Source organism: Artemia franciscana, chromosome 11 (assembly GCF_032884065.1).
Source record: "Artemia franciscana chromosome 11, ASM3288406v1, whole genome shotgun sequence".
NCBI lineage: Eukaryota > Metazoa > Arthropoda > Branchiopoda > Anostraca > Artemiidae > Artemia > Artemia franciscana.
Genome location: NC_088873.1, coordinates 22,007,877 through 22,028,764, shown reverse-complemented (window position 1 = coordinate 22,028,764; position 20,888 = coordinate 22,007,877). Strand labels below are relative to the sequence as shown.

At 34.5% G+C, this 20,888-nt stretch overlaps 1 protein-coding gene across 1 annotated transcript; it reads left to right on the top strand.

The window, feature by feature from the left end:
• The first annotated feature begins 352 nt into the window (after positions 1–352).
• On the top strand, positions 353–19,912 carry LOC136032959 (holocytochrome c-type synthase-like). Its single transcript, XM_065713443.1, has 6 exons — positions 353–521; positions 3,889–4,023; positions 7,097–7,216; positions 15,352–15,584; positions 17,626–17,797; positions 19,750–19,912. The coding sequence occupies exons 1-6, from the start codon at positions 474–476 to the stop codon at positions 19,828–19,830; spliced, it is 789 nt and encodes a 262-aa protein (XP_065569515.1). The 5' UTR covers positions 353–473; the 3' UTR covers positions 19,831–19,912.
• The last annotated feature ends 976 nt before the right edge of the window (positions 19,913–20,888 follow it).

Genomic DNA, 20,888 nt, shown 5'->3' with positions numbered 1-20,888 from the left:
CTTCTTGAATACTAAGGTCCCTGCGTCGGCCCTGCAGTGCATTGCTGCAGCATGATTCGATCTCTGGATCCCGTATTACCAAGCTAAGGTCAAATCCACTGCGCCACCGCAAAACCAGCTTATACCCTTTTTAGACTAAAAACACTTTTGAATCCATAGAAAGAAGCGTTCGATCACTTTCAAGAGAGAAATAGAACGGTTTTGAACATCATGTATAATCGTACCGTGGAGTATGAAGCTGAAAATGCCGTGAAACAGCACGAGCGACAAAATCTTTCGACTCACCAATTTTCTGAGGGCCGCTAAAAAGTGTCTCTTTTTTGCTCGCTCATTTTTATAGTTTGGTGACAAGAATTCTGGCAACTCCGACGGTTCATGTTGAAGAAACGATTTATGAGCTAGAGGATTCTTAAATTTATTTGTTTTGGAAAATAAATAAATTAAAGTTTCAAGCTTGATAGACTATTGATATAATGTCTCCTCAAGCAGATATTCCTCCAGAATGTCCGATGCATCAGAAGGTGAAAAGATTAACATAATTACCTAGGCTATGCAATAGTTCAATCTAATGTTATGTAACCTCAAATTGTTGCCTCTTCTGAACTAAACAGTAGGACTGTTTTTTAAGCCAATCAATTTGCTGAGAAGTTATATCTTAGTAAATTGTATGTATGATATTGTTTCCTTTCCAAGGAAACAATTTTTAGGAACATTTTTAGTGCTTCTTTGACTCTTTATTGCCAAAATTGGATCCATATTTTTCTGACTCAGTTTATGGATTAGCCTGTATTAAAAAGACTTATACTAAGACATGTATATCAGCCATATCTTAAATAGGAGAAACAATGATAAAATTCTAGTTGAGTGACTTCTTGCTAGCCTATCTCAGAAAGGGGTTAGGTTAGGAAAATGAAACTTTCAGGGATAGATCTACAGGCTAAAGTATATCTCAGGAAGGTATTTTAAAGTACCCACCTCCACTCATTCTCCCTCTAGAGAGCCCTGAAATTTGGCTACATGACTGGTCTACACCTATACCTATTGAAATTTTGACAAAAAAAACATTTTACATTAATTTTCAGTTACCATTTGCTTTTTCTCTACCTTTAGTTCTGAAAATGCATTTTCTCTTATTTGAGTAGAATTCTGAGCCATATCAATGTTTTTTTTTTCAAATTTAGGAAATGTATTTGCATATCTTTAAAACCTTATAAAATGAGATTAAGCAAAGTTATGAAGCTGAAAACAATTTTGTTATACTTCATTTGGTAAAATTCTTCATATAAAGTGAATATACCACTGGATGCCTTTTTTTATGCTCTTTACAAATATAATAATCACTTCTACCAGAAATTTAGATTTAAGAACTTTTTGACCTTTAAAAATGACCTAAATATGGGGTGTAGAAAAGGCTAAAAAAATTGGTCTCAAACCTTAGAAACCTTATAACATTGATCTCAAACTTACTGTTTCATTATAAATCAATTTTTTTTTAATGTTATATAATCCACAAGCACTGATTTTCCAATATTAATTTGGATAAATTAATTTTTCCAATGTTATGACATTTTCTTCTTCCTTGACATCAAATTTTAAATAAAAGCATGCGTTTTTGGTTGAAAATATGAAAGCCAGCTATTATGAATGCCAGTTATACTGTTTGCTATAAATTTAACTATATTAAACACAGCAATGGTTAGTTTATGTATTTAATATATGCTATGCTTTACCCCCACCCCCCTGATATGCAAATATATAGCCCAAATTTGTTTCTAAACTATTACAGATTTGCAATTTCAAATATCATATTATTTTGTAAAAAATGACCAAAAACGCATGCTTTAGTTGAAATTTTGGTGACAGGGAAGAAGAAAATGCCATAACATTGAAAAAATTTATTTATAAAATTTAATTGTAAAAAACCAGTGCTTGTGGATAATATAACATTAAAAAAAATGGATTTATAATGAAACATTAAGTTTGAGTCCAATGTTATAAAGTTTAAGACCAATGTTTTAAGCTTTGGTCAAAAGTGCTTAAATCTGAATTTCCAGTAGAAGCAATTATTATATTTGTAAAGAGCATAAAAAAAGGCATTGAGTGGTATATTCACTTTATATGAAAGCCAGTAATACTATTTGCTATAATTTTACCAAATCATGTCCCAGGAAGGCATTTTGAAGCAACTACCTCCACTCCTTCTCCCTCTAGAGGGCCCTGACCTTTAAAAATATTTGTGTTATAAAAGTGAAACTTTGCAAAATAGATCTTTTGCTTAATTGAAGTACAACAAAATTGTTTTTAACTTTATAACTTTGCTCAATTCCATTTTATAAAGATATGCAAATACATTTCCTAAATTCTGAAAAAAAAACATTGATATGGCTCAAAATTCTACTCAATTAACAGGAATTGCATTTTCAGAACTAAAGCAGAGAAAAAGCAACTGGTAACTGAAACTTAAGGTAAAATGTTGCTTTGTCAACATTTCAATAGGTATAGACCATTCATGTAGCCAAATTTCAGGGCTCTCTAGAGGGAGAATGAGTGGAGGTGGGTACTTTAAAATACCTTCCCAGGATATACTTTAGCCTGTAGACCTATCCCTGAAAGTTTCATTTTCCTAACCTTACCCCTTTCTGAGATAGGCTAGCAAGAAGTCACTCAACTAGAATTTTACAATTGTTTCTCTTATTTTAGGTATGGCTGATATACATGTCTTAGTATAAGTCTTTTTAATACTGGCTAATCCATAAATTGATTCTATTCTTTTTTCTGACAACAGTAACTTTTTCATTGCTGCAGTAGACCTGCCATCTGCCACATCTGTAGCTCAAGGTCTTCTTGATAAAATAAAACATTGGTGGTGGCCAAATAATACAGCTGTCAACAGATAGAAAAGTGCCATTGTACATTTCAGGACCCCTTATTGTATAAGATACATACATAAGCCATTACAGAACAAACCTGTTCTAAGATTCACTCAGAGGGACCTTTGGAGGCATCAGGGCCACTTTTATGACTGATTTTGAATGGTCACTCATTATCTCAGACCTTGGTCTTCCAGTCTTATTTCAGGAACCTCAAAAACTTAGCATCCATAGAGAATCTGTGGAACATTTTAGGCTACACAAAGCTGTCAAAACAGTTTTTGGTAACAAACTGTAAGTAAAGAGCAACTCAGCCCAATAGTAACCAAAACTCTAAAAAAAACAGGATTTTCATAACATTAGACACATAAAAAGAATTGGATTTTATCCTGATTTCAAATATACAGATTCACTGAGTTTAATGTGTACCCATCAAAAACAACAATCTTAAGAACATTTGCCTAAATTTAAAAAAAATGGGAAGGGGAACATCCCTACAAAGTCAAGGAATCTTGACTTTACTATTTACTGTACTCTTTATTAATATACTGATTACTATCCTTGTGAATACATCCTAGTTGCCCTTGAGGAAGGGCTATCCCCTCCTCAATACCTTGCTTTTTACTCTAAAGTTTGACTTTTTGTCATTTTACTTCTAATTTAGAACTACTCCAACACAAGGGCCATTTAATTAGAATCAAAAGCTTTTTTAAAAGTACTAAAAAAACTTTAGCATGAAGAGTGGAATATTGAGCAGGGGGTAGGGTCCCTCAGGTCCCTCATATATGCAATGATTTATGTTTGTTTTGTTTTATTGTTGCTCCTTACTTACAGTTGGAAAACTTTTTTATTTATTTATTTAATCCTTGTTCAAAACTAAGAAATGAAGCTTGTCAAAAAGTTGTAGCTGTTTTTTTTATCGTTATCATTATTGTTTTGTTTTTTTAGTAGAGGGGGTCTTCCAATATTTTAAACCAATAAAATAATTGTTTTTGTTAATATAAATGTTCTTTTTCAGAAGAAAGGTCTTCACCCAGTACCCCAACCTGCTCTGTATGATTCAGAATGTGGTATGAGTAGTTCTGGTTCATCTCAAGCAGTTTTAACTGAAACACCAGCATCAGAGAACACTGATGTTAATCCTTTGAACATGGTAATTTTATCATTTCCGTCTTCAATAATATTAGTTAAAATTGAACTAAATAGATAGTCAGGTGGGTTGGCTTTGCAGTATAGGCCATCCAAATTATTAACTAGCTTTTTTTGTTAATACAACCACTGCTTGTTCTTTCAACTTCAATTTACAGTTTGAGCTGTTGTTTTAATTTTTGTATATTATTAATAGCAAACCATTGTTTTAAAAGTAATTACTAGTGACAGGACAATGAATCAAAATCAGGAGAATGGAAGTTTTTCATAGAATTAGGTTTGGTAATGACTAAATTTTCCTGATTCATTAATACATATTATACCATATATTTCAGTTTATCTAAAAGAAAAAAAAGCTACATATTTCATTATTCAATGAAGTATAGTACTTGAGATCTGTGAGACTGGATAATCAAATTTTCCTGGGGATAGTATCCCCATTATATTTCCTGAGGATAACAGTTTTCCTGGGAATATTATCCCTAAAAGTTTCTGTGTTGGTTTCTTAAAAAGAAGGTTCAACTGTCATCTAAGACCTTGTGATGAAATGATGTAAAAGACTAGTGGTAAATTAGATATATAAATGTCATGGCAAGGAATTTAAGCTCATGAAAAAAAAAATATCATATAGGCTACAGGGACAGCATATCTATTTAAATTAAGGGATTGTCTGTGGGTGGCTCTGTTAGAGATTTCTGATATCTTAGCTTGTAAAACTGTACACAAAGGGTGGTAGATAGGCAAAATTCTGCCTCTAATATTGCTCAAAACTGGGTATTTGGGACTGAGAATTTCTTTTTGGAAGCATTGTGTTTATTGTTAATATTGTTTAGTCTTATTATTAATATAGTTTAGTCAAATAGTTGAGGTCTACTTTTTCGTTGCTTTATAAGTAGTATAACCTGTCCTTATGGGTAGTATGTCAATTGTCTCTGTAGGGTAGCAAGTTATATTTTGATAATTATAATTATGTAATGATTATAATAAGCCATAAGTAACTATTTATAGCTGACTTTGTAGGAGATAACTGATTCCAAATTGTGCCCTAGTTATTGTGTATGGATAAAACTTTCTCTCAAACTGATAAAAGATTGGGTGTTGTTGCCTCAAACTGCAGTTTTGAAGCTTTAAATCATCCCAATCTATTTGCAGGGGAGGGGGGCATGTTTTCTTTCTCTTTTTTTTTGTGAAATTAATTTTAAGTGGAAGGGTCTAAACCAGTGGTTCCTAGCCAATTTTGGGCCATATCCCATATAGGCATTCTAAAAAGCTGATGCACCCTTGCAATATTTAAATTGTGTTATTCAAAATTTTACATATATTCACTGTAAAGAAGCTGAAAAGGTCTTTAATTTAGTATCTTTTTATGTTTTCCTCTAAGCATATTTATTACTAATAAAAAATATTTTCTAGCACTGCACCTTTTATCTAATGTGTAACATCATTGTGATACTATCATGTACCTTTTGTGCTTTTTAAATGTATTTTAATGTGACTTCTTTCACATGAAAAATCATTTTTTTCAAAATTAAGGCCTTAAAGTATAGTCAGCCTCTGCCCCAAGATGGGAATCATGGATCTAAACTTTCTTCTTGACTGAACTAAATAAAAATGTATTTACTTTTTTTTTCAAATTTTCATTTCAGATATTGAAATATTCAAAATTGCTTGTTGCTAAGATGAAAAAAAATTAGTAATATAAATTGGTTTAATGCACGTTTTGTCATTTATTCTTAGCTTCATTTAATCTGAATTTCCTTAGGTTTCTCATTTTCTTTCTGTCTGTCTTTTCTATACCTATTTGTTGATTTTATCAATTGAGAACATGAAATTCTATTGAGACTATGTTTTCTTTTGATAGGACTCTGAATTAGATGCTTATCATTGAATTGCTCTTCAGCTTTTAAAATAATCATTTTCTGTTTGTATTGGCTTTTAACTGTTTGAGGGGTACCTGAAATGAACTAGACAATCATGGTATTTGCTTCAGTTCCTTATGATTAACTTGTTATTAAATAATGCTAACTGACAGAATTCCAAAATAGGGACTCTTTCTGCAGAGTTTTGGGACACACGTCACTTGTCTTAAAGGTTTTTTTTTTAGTATTTGAACTTTTTTACCACCAGAAATTCTTAGTACGATTTTACGTCTATGTAGGTTGGTTTTCGTAGGGGGTTTAGCTGCTCTCAGGTTCACCATATTGTCACTCATCCTATGAAACATGTCATTAAATCCAAAAATTTAATTACTGCCTAGCAGTGGATATTTCTGGAGCATTATATAACGTTGTTCATTCTAATGCCCTACATTGCCTTGCTTTATCTGGTGTAAATAAATTGGTCCTTGCAGTTTTGTAGTATTGAAATTAAGGTGCTAATGTTTGGGTAAAATGGAATGGGGAGTTTTCAGACCTCATTCCCGTTTGGAATAGGGTTCGTTAAGGAACTGTTTTGTCCTCCAGTATATTCAAAAGCGTATTAGCTCAGTGCCTACAGTCCTTGCAAGTCTGTATTTTTTATGGTGAAGTCAGTTTATCATATATCACATATGCCAACGTCATTCATCTATTAAGCAGTAGCCTTAGGAACCTAGTTGAAAAAATTTACATACTGAAGTCGTGTTTTGGTTCCGTTGGCCTGTCAATTAACCTTATTTCATTTTTTATATTTTTTTAAAATAATGGATACCATATGGCTGCCTTAGATCTTGACAGTGCTCCTCTTCCTTGTTTTATACTTTCTTTTCTCTTTAATTTTGGACTCTCCACATTATTTTTTCGCTTTTTGTAAATAAATTGTTATTATATTATTATTTTTATATATATAGATACAACATCATTATGTAAGAGGCGTTGGGGTTTCTATGCCTAATAGTGAGAAGATTGTGAATTCATGGCCTGATTTTGGATGATTTCGGTGCAACTGAATGAGACAGGGATTATCCGAATTCTAAACTGGAATAAAGACTGAGTGTTTCACACGAGGGTTTAGTCCTGCTTATTGTGGATGTCTGAACCATGAATAAACAACCATTCTATGAAAGTAGTTTTCACCCAGTTTTGAACTTTTTTTTGTAGATGCCTCCACCAAACCAGAGGCCTGCTCCTGATCAACCCTTCCCACTATCAACTGAACGACAGACTTCCACAATTCCAAAGGCAGATAAAAATGAAAACTGGCAGTATCCTTCTGAACAGGTAATAAAACAGAACTTCCTATGCATTTATATTTGTTTTCTATACAATGTTTTTTCTATTTACTGATGCGCATTTAAAGGAGGAATAAGAGTTGGATTTTTTATCTCTCCCAAAATTGGCCTGAATGACTTTTCACGGAAATTGTAACTTGACACTGTCCGGGGGTCAGGACCCCCCCCCCCCCCGCAAAAAACTCAATGTTTACCCTCCTCCACCTGCCTAAAATATTTGTGTTATTCTCCCAAATGCTAAATTATGGATGTTAAATATAGTATACGAGATTTAAGAAAAGATAATCGGGTTTTATAAATGTAAATAGACATAAATAAACATTAATTATACTTCAGTGTACAAAAAACGCAGGTTGAGTCCCTGAAACTTAACAATTCCTTTTCATCACGTGTTACGGCTCTCGCTTCACTCTTCAACACAACCTCTCTTCTTCCCCAAAAGCACAGCCACCTTACAAAATAAACGGAGATAATAATGATAATAAATAAATACATAAAATTCTTAATCATTAATTAGCTATAATTAATATAGCCTATGTTTCATGAGTAGTTGTAAAGGGTCTGTATAGTCAGTTTAATAAGTTTCATTTAAGGGCTTAGTAGGTTTGAGTTTCCAGCAAATATAAATTTATTTCCTTATTTTTTAGGCTTTAAAAAACGTGATAGGAATTATAGCTGTTAGTCCTTTCAAAGTATTCAAGGGTGGTGTTGAAGGAATAACCCCAACAATGAGGTTGGATGTGATAGTTCAAAAGGGCATTATATAATGCTTTTCTAAAACTTAAGCATATTTAGAGTATGTCCTTCAAAGTAAGTAAGTTATAACGTTTGGGTCAGTCGTTTTTCACTTATACTGGCGGGTTATCAAGATATTTAGCATCTTCGTTATTTTCCAAATAGGTTTATCTTTTTTTTTCTCACTCACAAAAAATAGGTTTGCAACAAAAGTATAACATCGGACTTGAAAATAATATGTCATGTTATTACTTTGGCTGTAGCATGAATACCTTAAAAAGCTGTTGCATTGGCTCTATGCACCTTAATAACAGCCCCCCCCCCAAAAAAAAAGACAAAAAAACCACAGATTCTCAGCTAGGCTACTCTGTAAAGTTTTTTACATGTTATGTAATATAACATTTGTTGGGTAGCAGCAGCCAAGATAATCGAAACTCGTGATAGATCTTTGGACAAAACAGGACTGTATAATACTTGTGCTTTTTCATATTTATTAACAATGTAAGGCAGCGTTATGGTGAGTAAATATTAAGGGCTCACTTATAGTAGGAATTGAGGATTACAGCTCAATCACTGGAGAAAAACGGACCTACGCGCATTTATGAAACTTTTCCTTTGCACCTTGTCCTTTCTCGTATGTTGAGACCAAAAGAGTCACGACCTAGGGACTTACAATACGAAGAAACCCTTGTCTAGTTTTATACAAGTATTTTTACTTTGGTGCTTGAGGGATCTTCCGTGATCTTTACCCGGTTTGGTAACTAGAGGATAATTTCGCCGTCCCTAAGAAATACTTTGCCAGCTGTTGGACATTGCTCTTCACAACTATGTCCCCCAGCTTAGCATCAAATTTATGAAAGTCCTCCAGCTGGTATCTTTTCCTGGCTGAACTTTCTTCTGTTAGATTCTTCCTCCTCGCTACTGTCATATGACATTTTTGACATATTGAGAGTCAGCTCCTTCAATCCAAGTGATATGATCGGAAAATTCCCAATTCCTCTTGAGACTTAAATTATCATTTATATTTCACACTTTTTAAGGCGAAGTAGATGTTTTGTTAGGGCGAGGTTAAATTTTGAAATTACTTTTTTTTCTTTACTTCCCATCTTTTTGAGCCAGTTTTGTTTTGCCCTCTCGAGGGACCATCTTCTTATAGTGGCGTTCTAGCAACTCTGAGGGTGGGAATGAAAGACTCTAGTTGATAACAAGTCATTGATGCAACAGATTCAGCTGCTTTGGTAGCCAATTTGTTACTTGTGAACCCAGAATGTCTTAAAGCCGACATGTGTGTGATGCGGCTACCATTTGATGCTAGTCTGGTCAAGGCTTCCTAGCACTCCAGTCAGCTTTTTCGCCTGCTTTTAATCGTGATTGCAGCAGTAGCTGCAGAATAGTAAAGGACAAATATGGCCCATAGTAAAAAAAAGAAGCTTGAAACCCCTAAAAACAGAGTCAGGTCAAAACAAAAAGTACATCATTGGAATCGTCTTAGCCGAAAGCCCTTTTGAAGAAATCAACAGTCCCTTGGCTTGAAGAGCAAGGAAACTCTTAGTAGCTGCAACCTAGTAAAACACGAACACGGCCCATAATAACCAAAAAATAGCTTGAAATCCCTAAAAACGATATCGAATTGAAACACAAAGTACGCCTTTAAGATTGTCTTGGCGTAAACCTCTATTCAGGAAACTTACAATCTCTTGACTTGAACAACAAGGGGATTCTATTGGCTTGAAAAACAAGGAAAGTTGCTGCAACCTAGTAAGTTCTGCATGGGAATATACTCTAAAAGCTGTCGTGGGTAATAGTGATGCCAGCGTAGTTTGTTTTTTACTAGTTCTTGCTAAGAAAAAGAAGAAAGTTTTTTCCTGTCTGTAACATTCGGTCTTAAAATAGATTTATCAGTCCACAATTACAGACTGTAGTACATTTCTTTTTATCCTATTCTTTCTTGAATTACCCTACTGGGTTGAATCTCCTACTTAACCGTCTGATTACTAAGCAATTGGGCACCTTTTCACAGACTACATTGAGGCAACTCAATGTCCAGTACTTCTCAATGTTTTCCAGTCACATTTCTGAATTGTAATCCTTGATCAACTTCTAATAGTATTTTTTTCTCACTTCACAGTTTTTTTTTGTTCTTAAATTTCTGGTTACTATGGCGTTTGGTTTGTTCTTTCCAAGGTTGCAGCTATCGTTGCAACCGTAATCATAATAGAAAAAATAGTGCAATACACGAGCAAAGAAAGAGTGATCAAGCATCTAACAATAATGGTGGCAATAATGCTGTAGAACTCCAGATATTAGCTCCAGAAGAGTAATAATGGTAAACCAATGGCTAAATATACAGTGAACATGAGTCTTACAAAGACATCTAGCAGTCTGAGGCACCTTGGTTTATATTTGCAAGCTATATAAATGGCGTTGATGATGCCAGGCATAAACTTGAGAAATGTAAGTGCAATATTAATAATGACGTCAGTATGAAAGCCTCGTTCCAAGAACACTCCAATGGGCAGAAATATGAAAGTAAATATAAGCTTGCAAATGTCAGAACAGGTGAACGGTATGTTAAATTAGAAAAGATGCGAGATTGAAACAAGTTATAAAGAATTGCCTTACGATAACGTAGTGGATAAATCTGTACATGCTATTCGAAGGTTGACAGGTTCAATCCCACCTGTCGCAAGGAAAGCTAATACTTTACAAATTATTAAGAATTAGCATGGTGGGCTCTTCTGAAGTTTTCTCTACACGATAGAAAAAACCAACTGGGGATCTAAGCATTAGAACAGCAGATAAAGCACATACTGTTTTTTTTATGTAGTTTTTTTTCTACTTTGTGTTTTCAGAGCAAAATTGTTGTAAACTAATTTCTAGAAAACTACAATTAAAGAGTTTGATTGCTTTTCTTTTGTCAATATATTCCGGAGACCCGTAAGGAATGCTGGGTTTTTATATCAGATACTTATGTCCCACATGTACTATTTAGTTGCTCCGGTCTCTTGGCTGCCTCTTCTACTTCAAAAATTTCTGCCTGGAAGACTGTTGCAAATTCACCTGAATGATAACTTTTAATCTCTTTATTCGAATCAGAGGTATTATGGGATGTCACTACTTCAGTCACCAATTTTTGGTGTCTTTATAACGGATTATTGTGTTATTTTGGCGAAGCAGTGTAATTTCCTGATCCATTTCGTTTCTTGTCTTTATGGCAGTCTGAAATGGTCTCAGGATTGTCTATGGGAAAATCTTGTCGTTGGGTATTTAGAGCTCCTTGCACTTAAGGAATAGTGAATTGCATATAAATGCAAACATATGGTACACTGTTAATTTGGTAAAGGGTTGGAAAATAGCAATGGTATTTGACTGGTGCAGTTTTGTTAGCACAATGATCTAATTGCAACTGATGTGGTATGCTGTCATAAATTAGCCCTTAAGCTAGCATGGTTGTCGCTTGATTGTAAGACAGCTAGCCTTATTGAAGATGTCACACAAAAAGTGAAGACTGATGGGATCAATACATAATGTTGGGTATATAGGAGTGCTGTTATTCGCGCTGATAGTAAAGACTAGCATCTGCTAGTGTCTAAAGTCAATTTGAAACTGAAATATAGGAAGGGTAGCAACATTCCGGAATTTATGACGTTAATAGTCTCCAGAATTAGAACACAAGGGGAACTTTCCATGGACAGCTGGATCTTAAGCTGCAGAATGTCGAAATTTGATAATGTAGGATAGATAAATTTGGCGGAAATAGTTTGCGAAGTAGCAGAAGATGCCGTAGGTAGTAAATTCAGAAAAGCAGCAAGGAATATTAGAAAAAACGACTTAATCTTGGCATAAAAGAGAGGTGGTTCGTCAAAGAGGTTTCTAAGTGACAAATTTTACGAGAGTAAAAGGAAATTAGAGAATGAATGAAGCGTAAATTAAGAGAATCTGAAATGGAATTCTTGGATGAAAATGCTGAGAGTCTTGAAGATGCAGTCAGTATAATAGTAAGATTAAGAGACAAAGACGGTTAAGCATTTTAGATTAGAGACAACTGAAAAAAGGATTTAGATATAATAAGGCCTAATGTGCTAAAAGCAGAGTAACATATTTAAGAATAAAAAAGTTGCAAAGTCAGAGATGGGATGCTATTATGAACATGATTGTCGAAAAAGGGTATTAGTGATCTTAGGAAAACTATTTTATAGGAAAAGTGAGAAGAGTGAGTCTAATAATTCCATAGGCTTTAGCTTGACTTCTATAGGAAGCTAATTATTACGGTGATGGTGTTTATTATACTGCTGTATATAGAGATATGCTGTATAAAGTGCTGTGGTTTTAGGAAGAGGAGGATGCGTCAACCAAATCTTACTGTCAAATTAATAATTGAGAAATCTCTTACTCACTGGACCCCTCTTTTCCTCACTATTGTGAATAGGAATTTATTGCAGCTGATGGGAAAGTTTTAATGACGATCTTTCCCTTGTATGGTATATCAGATTAATGCAATAAAGTGATGAGTATTACGTATGTGGCTATATATCTGCGGTTAAAGTATGTAGTAAGGTTAATATTTGGTTCGGTGAGGAATTAAGAGGTTGCCAGGATTGTGTTTCATCATTTCCGTTTTATATGAGTTAGTTTAATGGACTTTGTCCTAAGGCACACGGGCGGGTTTTAAGGACAATGTTGTATCATGTGAGAAATTAAAACTTTCCTAGACGAAGATTATGCAGGTAATTGGAGTGTCGGGTAATGACTTTGAACATTAGGTTAGAACATTAATTCAACACAGATTAGAACATTAATTCAAGAGAAACTTGACAATAAAATATTTGGCTAATTGTAGGTTTTTTCGTTAATTATCTCTCGTATTCTGTGCTAAACCCAGTGCTCAGTCTCCAGTATACACTTGGTGCAATTGCTGGACCGTCCATTCTTTAGTGGGTTTGTTCCGGTTTGCGGCCTCGTGCGTTCTATTAGGCACGTACGTATGCTTTTTTTAGGGGGGAGGGGAGAGAAATGACTAAAGAAATTCAATTTGATAATTTGAATAAGAAGTGTCCAGATTACTAGAAAATATATGATTGGGGGGGGGGCGAAGCCCCATTCTGTATGTGGGATCTAAATAAGTTGATTGTCATCAGTTTCCTTTATTTGTAGTTATACCAACAGCCAATACTAAGAACTCCCCCAGAACCCATTAACCCTTATGTACCGGTCCAATCACATTTCGCATTATTTGAGTTAGATGAAACTGTGACAAAAAAGATGCAAAAATGACTAACTATATCCCAAGGAAGAGGAAGAGGTATCCCAAGAGACCCTCTCTAGGAGCCAAAGAAAAGGAAAAAACATCATAAGAGAAAGGTGACCATTCAGGTACCACGTACCAATCTTCTAACCTCCACCCTTACCTGGAAATAGTAATTGACCTCCCATTTCAGATAAAATAGATGGCCCTCATGAGAGTTTCAATTTTTTTAAATCATCAAATTTTTTTTTAATTAACTATGATTAATTTATTTTTAAACGTTAACTATGATGGTCCAATTTAAAAAGCGGTCACGACACAAAAATCGCAAGTAGAACATTAGCATAAAACGCTCATTTAATGCCTAATGTGAAATGAAACCTTATGAAAGCTCCAGTTAAATGCACATATTGGACACTACCCTCCAACCCGATACAAATAGTTGTGTAAAATCTCACGGAGTATTCACAAAAGGCGAGCTTCTTGAGGGGATATCTTACGAAAATGTAAGCCTAATCCAATGAGAAGTAGCTGAAACTTGAATGTAAATCAAACGTTATTAACTCGAACCTTTAAATGTGCAGCAAATGTAAAAACATTCAGCACACTGAACAAACTATATGCATGGACAAACAATATATATTAACTGGAAGGGGCCATACGTCCCAAATAGTAAAATTGAATTTTCAAGGGAAAAAATGCCCAAGCTCTTGAAATAGCGATACTACATACCTTCCCATACTTATTTGGTGCCCTGAAAGGAAAAGAAACATACACCAGTCCACTCCAGTCAACAAGTGAATTGACAAAACTTAACAAATTTAATGTACTAGGGTCTCGTAATTCCTACTATCCCCACTTAAGACTCTAACCCGTAAACTCCTCTACGTATGACTTTAACTCCTACAATCCCTTTATGAGTAAGCTCCCCTCACTAGACCCCATACCCAAGGAAGGTGCATAACTCTCTGACATAACTCCCTATAGCCTGCCAGATAGGCATCTTAAATTTACCAACAAGCATTCCCTCCTTTGCCATATATATAATTCAACAACCATTCCACCCAACAAGTTTACAATAGTCAATGATCTTACAATAATAAATTTTCCTCAGTACTTGCTTAAACAGGTTAAGTCTGTGTACTTTCTGGGGTAGCAAAACATTTAATAAATATGGAAAGTTTGTTGAAAAATTTTATTGCGAAATGACAGTTGTCTCCCCCCCCCCCTCATCCAAGTCTGTGTTTTGACCCTAAGTCAACAATTGGCCTGTAAATGGTGTCAGCAAATATGTTCAACAAAACCTGTATACAAATAAGAAAATTGCCTTGTTACTGACCGTTTTGCATCAGTTACTTATCCTGACACACATTTTCACTTGTTCCCCGATATGTAAGTTACAAAGCAAATTCGACAACTTACCAAGATGCCTTTAATGTTAAAAATCCCACATCTTTTCATCTAAACAATCCTCCTGATGCATATGCCTTGAAACTAGTAGTTTCTTTTTTGTTTTTAATAAACACAGCAACTCTTACCCTTCCTCTTTCAATGACAACAGTAACAGGCACCTCTCGCACCTCAAAGCATAATTATATGAAGAATTCTAGCTAAACTGTTCATTAAAAAAAGAAGGGAGATAGAGCATTAAAATTGTGTGAATAAACTCAAAACTCACGATAATCTAAAAGGAACCCATGGAACCATGTCCAGGTTCAGAGTTTACGCTTACCTTTTACAATAATAGAGTTAAATAATGTAGTTAATCCTGTTATATCTAAATCCTTAATACGATAAAATACATCATATGTCGACAAATAATCTTCCACTACATTTTAATAAGAAACTGCTACCTAGTATTAACCATGCAAGGGACTAAAGTTTTTTCCCGAGCGTATAGAAATATTTGTCATTTCATCACATTAAATTCAGTAAATAAATAAAATAAAACCAAATGGTACCTTGCATCTTGCAGAATCGTCATTTTATCTTCAGTACTTGGTAAGGTTATCGAGAAAATGATTCAGAATTGACTTGTATGTTTTGTGGGAAAAAATAAAATGATACTTTATGCTTAAACAGGTTTCAAGGAAGCATTTGACAATGTGGGCCGCAAAATTTTATTTAGTTATATTTGTGTTTAGATGTTTTGGAATGCTATGCTGAGAAAGGGCTGGAGATGGCAGGGTGCTGATATTGCTAAAGATGATATGACGAGCATTATTAGAATACACAATGCCAATAATGAACAAGCGTGGCAAGAGGTGATGAAATGGGAGGCTTTACACGCCAAGGAATGTTGCAACCCAAAATTGAAGAGCTTTGGAGGAAAAGCGAAAGATTTTTCACCCAGGGCTAGGTTCAGGAACTTTTTGGGGTAAGTTGAACCTCTTCAGTCTTAGTTACTGATATGGAAAATTTTAAGAACTGTTAAAGAAGTGCTTACATAGAAACTGTTTAATGCTTAATTGAAACCTTTGCAGTAATCGTATTTTGCTTAAACTGCAAGTGAGTATCCAGAAATTGTATAAGCTGAACACTCTTGTAAAATAAAATGCTGAATTTTTCTTGAAGATAGCATTAGATAACAAGTATAATTATTCAGTTTTAGAAAACGAAAGGAATGTTTGTGAAAACTTACTGTTGTGTAATACTTGTGAAAACGTTTGAGAGAACAAAGAAAACAAAGGTATGTGTGAATGACGTCCAAACGTATTGGCTGTGGCTCCAAATCCATGGGAACAGATAGCCTGAGATATTTCTATTTTGCTTGCTAGCCTCTAACAAGAGGGAAAACATTTTCATAAAGGATAATATATGCACAAACTGGAAAAGGAGGTAACTTCGCCTGTAAAAATCGGTTACCTGTGAAATCGGCTACTTAGCCTGGAAAAACTTTTCTGTCGACCTTGAAAAAAATGACTACTGACCGTTTTCCCGTCCTGTTTTTACGTTTGCCCAAACCATTTTTTTTTTAATGAAAAAAAAGACAAGATGACTCGTTATAATCCACCCAAGGATGCCAAGAATTATTTCTACCCCCTGATTTAACGTATTTTGCTTTAAAGAAATTTTACTTCCATGATCGGCACCATTTTCATTAAAACTTTTCCATTCTTTTCGATTTGAACTAAAAGAAAATGGTTCTTACAGGCAAATTTTCAGTTTCTATTTTACCAATGAGTTTATACTTACCATTAGGAGAATTTTGAACGGGATGAACACATTTAGCTCCATATCTGATACAAATGAGTGACGATTCATACTATCGGGCAACATGTGGGTACATTATTTAGAAATTCTTATAGGGTGCAGTCTTTGCATTGTTTGCGAATTGTTGCTTTTTTAATTTGCAAGGTCACTTGTAATGAAAAATGCGCAGTTGAAAATAGAACAAATAAGACGTTGGAAAATTGATGACGCATATAGGTTGGATGGTGATGTTTAACCTTATTTATCTTTTGTTATCTTTTAGGGTGCATGCTATTGTGTAAAATCATTTTTCTCCGTTTTAAGCCCTCATACCTTCTATCCCAATGCAGGACATTAAAAGTCAAGTTTGATTACTCTTCCTCTTTGGATGGAAGTATTTAAATTCATACGTACTTCTCAGCGTCTATGAAATGTTGTCATAATGCAGCATTTTGAGGGAATTTATCCTTTTTATAGTTTTTAGTTGTATTTAAACAGTTTTTCCTAAATGGTGGTAACCATAGTTCTACAGTGCGGTCGGGCCCCAAATTTACTGTTGTGACATCTGTTAGTTCTGAAGTGGAAGAGGAGATGGCGCAATCCGAGTTTGAACAACCAATTGTGCAATGGTCTGGATCGCAATAACCCGGTCGTTACGATACGTTGCGATGTTTAAGGGATTAAAAAGGAGTATGCTAATGTTTTATAAGGGGGTTGGGGGCATATTGATCAGCTAAAATATTGTTTACCTAAACTTAGTTTTGGTAAGGTTCATTACCAAAACAGAAGTATTATATTCGCAACCTCTCGTCCGCAAGACTGAAATTATCAATCAATAGTAACAGTCATGACACCGTTTATAAAGTTCAATTGTAAAAATTACGAACTTCTTAACTTGTATATCCTGTTTCATTTACATTTTGACTGTTTTATTATCCATAGTCCCACTTACAATAAAAAGTCACAAGAGAGGGTAGCTTTGTGCTTTTTTTGGGGGGGGGGAGGTATTTCTGATCAAGAAAATAATCTTTTACCCCGCTGAAAAGCTACTACTGAAACTAGTAATACAAATAATACACTAGAGAGGCTACCCAACATGTATTGCTTAGGCCACAACTACAAGTCAAGTCGCGCCATTTGTTTTCGAAAATACTCCCCAGCGAACTTCTAAAAAGATATTCTCTATGAAAGCGGACTTTAGCGTTTCTATTACTTGTTCATTACAGCTATGAACTGCCATTTGATCGTCATGATTGGATTGTGGATAGATGCGGAAAAGATGTGCGTTACGTTATTGACTACTATGATGGTCGAGATGTTGATGAACAAATGAGATTTGCTTTACTTGACGTCCGACCTGCCATGGACTCCTTTTCCAATGTTTGGGATAGAATGAAGGTATCAATTCTTTTTTCTTACGAATGCTATTATCAAGCGAATCTTAACATGACCCTAAGAAATGAAGTAGTAGCAGATCGTATTATAGAAAAATTCATTTTGATTAACGTGAATTACGCTATTGATGCAAAATTTAAATTTAAAACCCATTGTGTGAACTTTAGATTGTGAGACCTTCTTTACTTATTAGCTTTTTCTCTAGGCTAAAGGTGTCCTTAAAAAAAACGATAATTTTAAGGTAAACATAATTTTGGTTCATGGTATTATCCAAAAACGCAATATAAAATCCTTACCATAGTCCAATCCAATGAAGTTTGCTATTATTAGGATTTCAAACTGTCCCAAGGCTCACACAGTGAAAAAAGATTCCCTCCTTCCCTCAAGAAAAGCTTGAAGTACATGCCCTACAAAAATCAAAGAACAGGGGTCTAGAATTGCAGTAGGGGAGATGAGATGATGCTTCGTTTTACCCAAGTCAGGAATACGCAGATAAGGTCCAAATCGATGCTGTGAAGCTTTGAGGCAAATATAGGCTATTCAAATCTTCCAAAGTCGGGGGACAAAGGTGTAAGTGATACAGAGACCTAGCATCCTAGAATTTCCATGAAATAATTCAGAGAAAGGATGGCTCTTTGATCATTCCTTCTGTGTCCACAGACCTAGTTAAATATGATGTTGTTCATGTTTGAAAATAGATATATATATGTGATCTTGTATGCTACTTCATATGCACAGATATACTGTAGTCGATTCGTCCCTATCATTACTTTCTTTGTATTTTGTTTTTAAGAACAAAGATACATATTCCAATAGTGGCTATGGGTCCATCTAACTCCAAGCATGTTTTTATACTGAATTCCTTTTGGCCTTCCATGGCTCGTCTTTCTGTTGCGCTGTGTCTTAATTTTTCTTCCTCCCCCCCCTTCCCTCTTAAACAGATTTTTTTCGCTATAAAACTATATAATGAGAAAATAGACTATAATAGGATTTTTTTTTTTCTATCTTATGTTCTTTGCCCGTTCATTTGGTCAATGAAAAGTAGCTACAATACCCAATTCCTTTCTTTCAACATGTTTCGAATCTCCCTTCTGTTTCCATACAAATTCGCTAAAGTGCAACGGGGAATTAAAACAACAATAATTTTCTCCCCTTTTCCCAGACACAAATTTTATGTCCTGTTACCCCCCCCCCCCCCGCCCTTCATAAAAAATCCCTAAAAGTTCGATTTCAATCCCTAAGCCGTGTGACGAAACAGGGCATACCTACCAAACTACGCATGAAATTCGTCATATTATAATGAAACTTACTTACTGTATGCAACGTCTGAAACGAGATATAGTCGATTGCTTTTAGCCTTAACCAGCTGGTTCTGATGGTAAAAGTTTTTGGAATACCCCGAAAAATGTGGTTTCCCACAGTTTTCAAAGTTATAGATTTATCTTTGCGTATCTAGATATGGAAGGTATAAACCCTGTTGTTATTTAACTTGCCATTAGAACGAAACATTGTGTGGGAATCTTCTAATTAATGATAATTCCAACTTTTCGTGTTGGAAGAAGTTAATTGCTTAGGATTTTAGTGTTGATGATTTGAAAACTGTCATTGAGTGGTTTAAGTGATGTTGCTTTGAGCTCCATGTTTAAGCAAATGTTTGGAAAACTTTTCAGCTTTATTTCAAATTCCTAACAGAATTAACTAAGACAAAATTACATATAAAACTTTTCTTATAGTGGGTTTTCTTGCGCTTTTCATGTCTGCACGTGAATAGGGCCAATTAACGGGAATCACTTTCTAATGCAGATGCTTAGACATTTAAAAGTGTCCATAGTTAGAAATAACTTCATGTTAGTGTTATGGAGTACTAGATAAATTATTTTTAACATCTGAATCGTCAAATTTAATTCCAAAGTGAACTTCATATTCTGTATTGTAATTTGTTTTATATTTTACAGGTTGCGTGGTGGCGATGGAAATATGCAATTGACGATAAATTTTCCGGACCGAAGGGCGACAGCTTACCGCAGACCCAGTAGTTAATCTCAGTTTTACTGTTTATTTGGATTTTAATGTCGTTACCAGTAAAGTAAATTTAATTAAATTATTTAATTCATTGTATGAATGGGCTATTAGACCAAGCATCTTATTTAAAAAATGGGTTGGTTTGCCGAATGTCAAGAATGTAGGAATGACCCAAAGATATTGTGCAATGTAAAAATAAAGGTTAGTTTTTCCACTTTTGAGTTCGCAACGTTATTTTGACGGTGTTTCAGTCCTGATTACGAAAGGTATAGACTAAAAAAATCGCACGAACATGAGGCATTATACTGTTATGTTCTTTATTAATTGTGATAGTTTCCAAAATAATATTGGTTCAACAGGAACATATGGTATTCCGTGTTAGTCCCTAAAATTTTCGAGAGAAGAAAAAGTCTAAGTACTACTTTGGCCAACAATTTTAGATTTTTAGACTGCTTTGAGGAAATGTGAAATTTCTAGTTCCCCTAAGGTTTATTATACTCTATCCCTTTTTTCGCTGGTAGATCTCAGTTCTACAGTCGCCTTTACTATACTATACTGGTCTACACTTACATGATGGTGAAAGAGTAAAAATAGTAAAAATATCCAATAATATAATTTCATCTAATGAATGTTCTAAGCTGTTAAGATGAGACATATTACTGGGTCAAAGCTAATTGTTACCTAGTGTAAATTAAGGTCATGATAAGTACAATATGAAATTAGTTGGTTATGGTAGTATATGCTGTTTTTCTTTTAGTCAAAGTAGATGAAGGTGCTTTTCTGTGATGTTAGTAGATGATCTATGGGACCCGCTTGAATAAATCTTGTGCATTGATTGTTGTATTTCAGACTACGCCACTCTACACGTTCACTCAAAATTTAGTGCCGAACTAAGAGCATATGGACGTGACGCTGCCAGTACACTCTGTCTTTATGAGACACTGTTATCAAAGTTAAACATTTACTACATGAAATTTTTATTGTCGATCGGTATGCTGATTGAAAAAGAGCTTAACACCTATGGTGTGATAATGAAGACTGAATATGGTAAGATTTTCCGCCAAAATCAAAT

Bases quoted from the DNA above. Each gene is read 5' to 3' on its own strand.
- LOC136032959 (XM_065713443.1), top strand. From the start codon at position 474: ATGTCTCCTCAAGCAGATATTCCTCCAGAATGTCCGATGCATCAGAAG. The intron at 7,217-15,351 runs GTAATAAAACAG...ATTTGTGTTTAG, and splicing joins GGCAGTATCCTTCTGAACAG to ATGTTTTGGAATGCTATGCT. The intron at 17,798-19,749 runs GTATCAATTCTT...TATATTTTACAG, and splicing joins ATGTTTGGGATAGAATGAAG to GTTGCGTGGTGGCGATGGAA.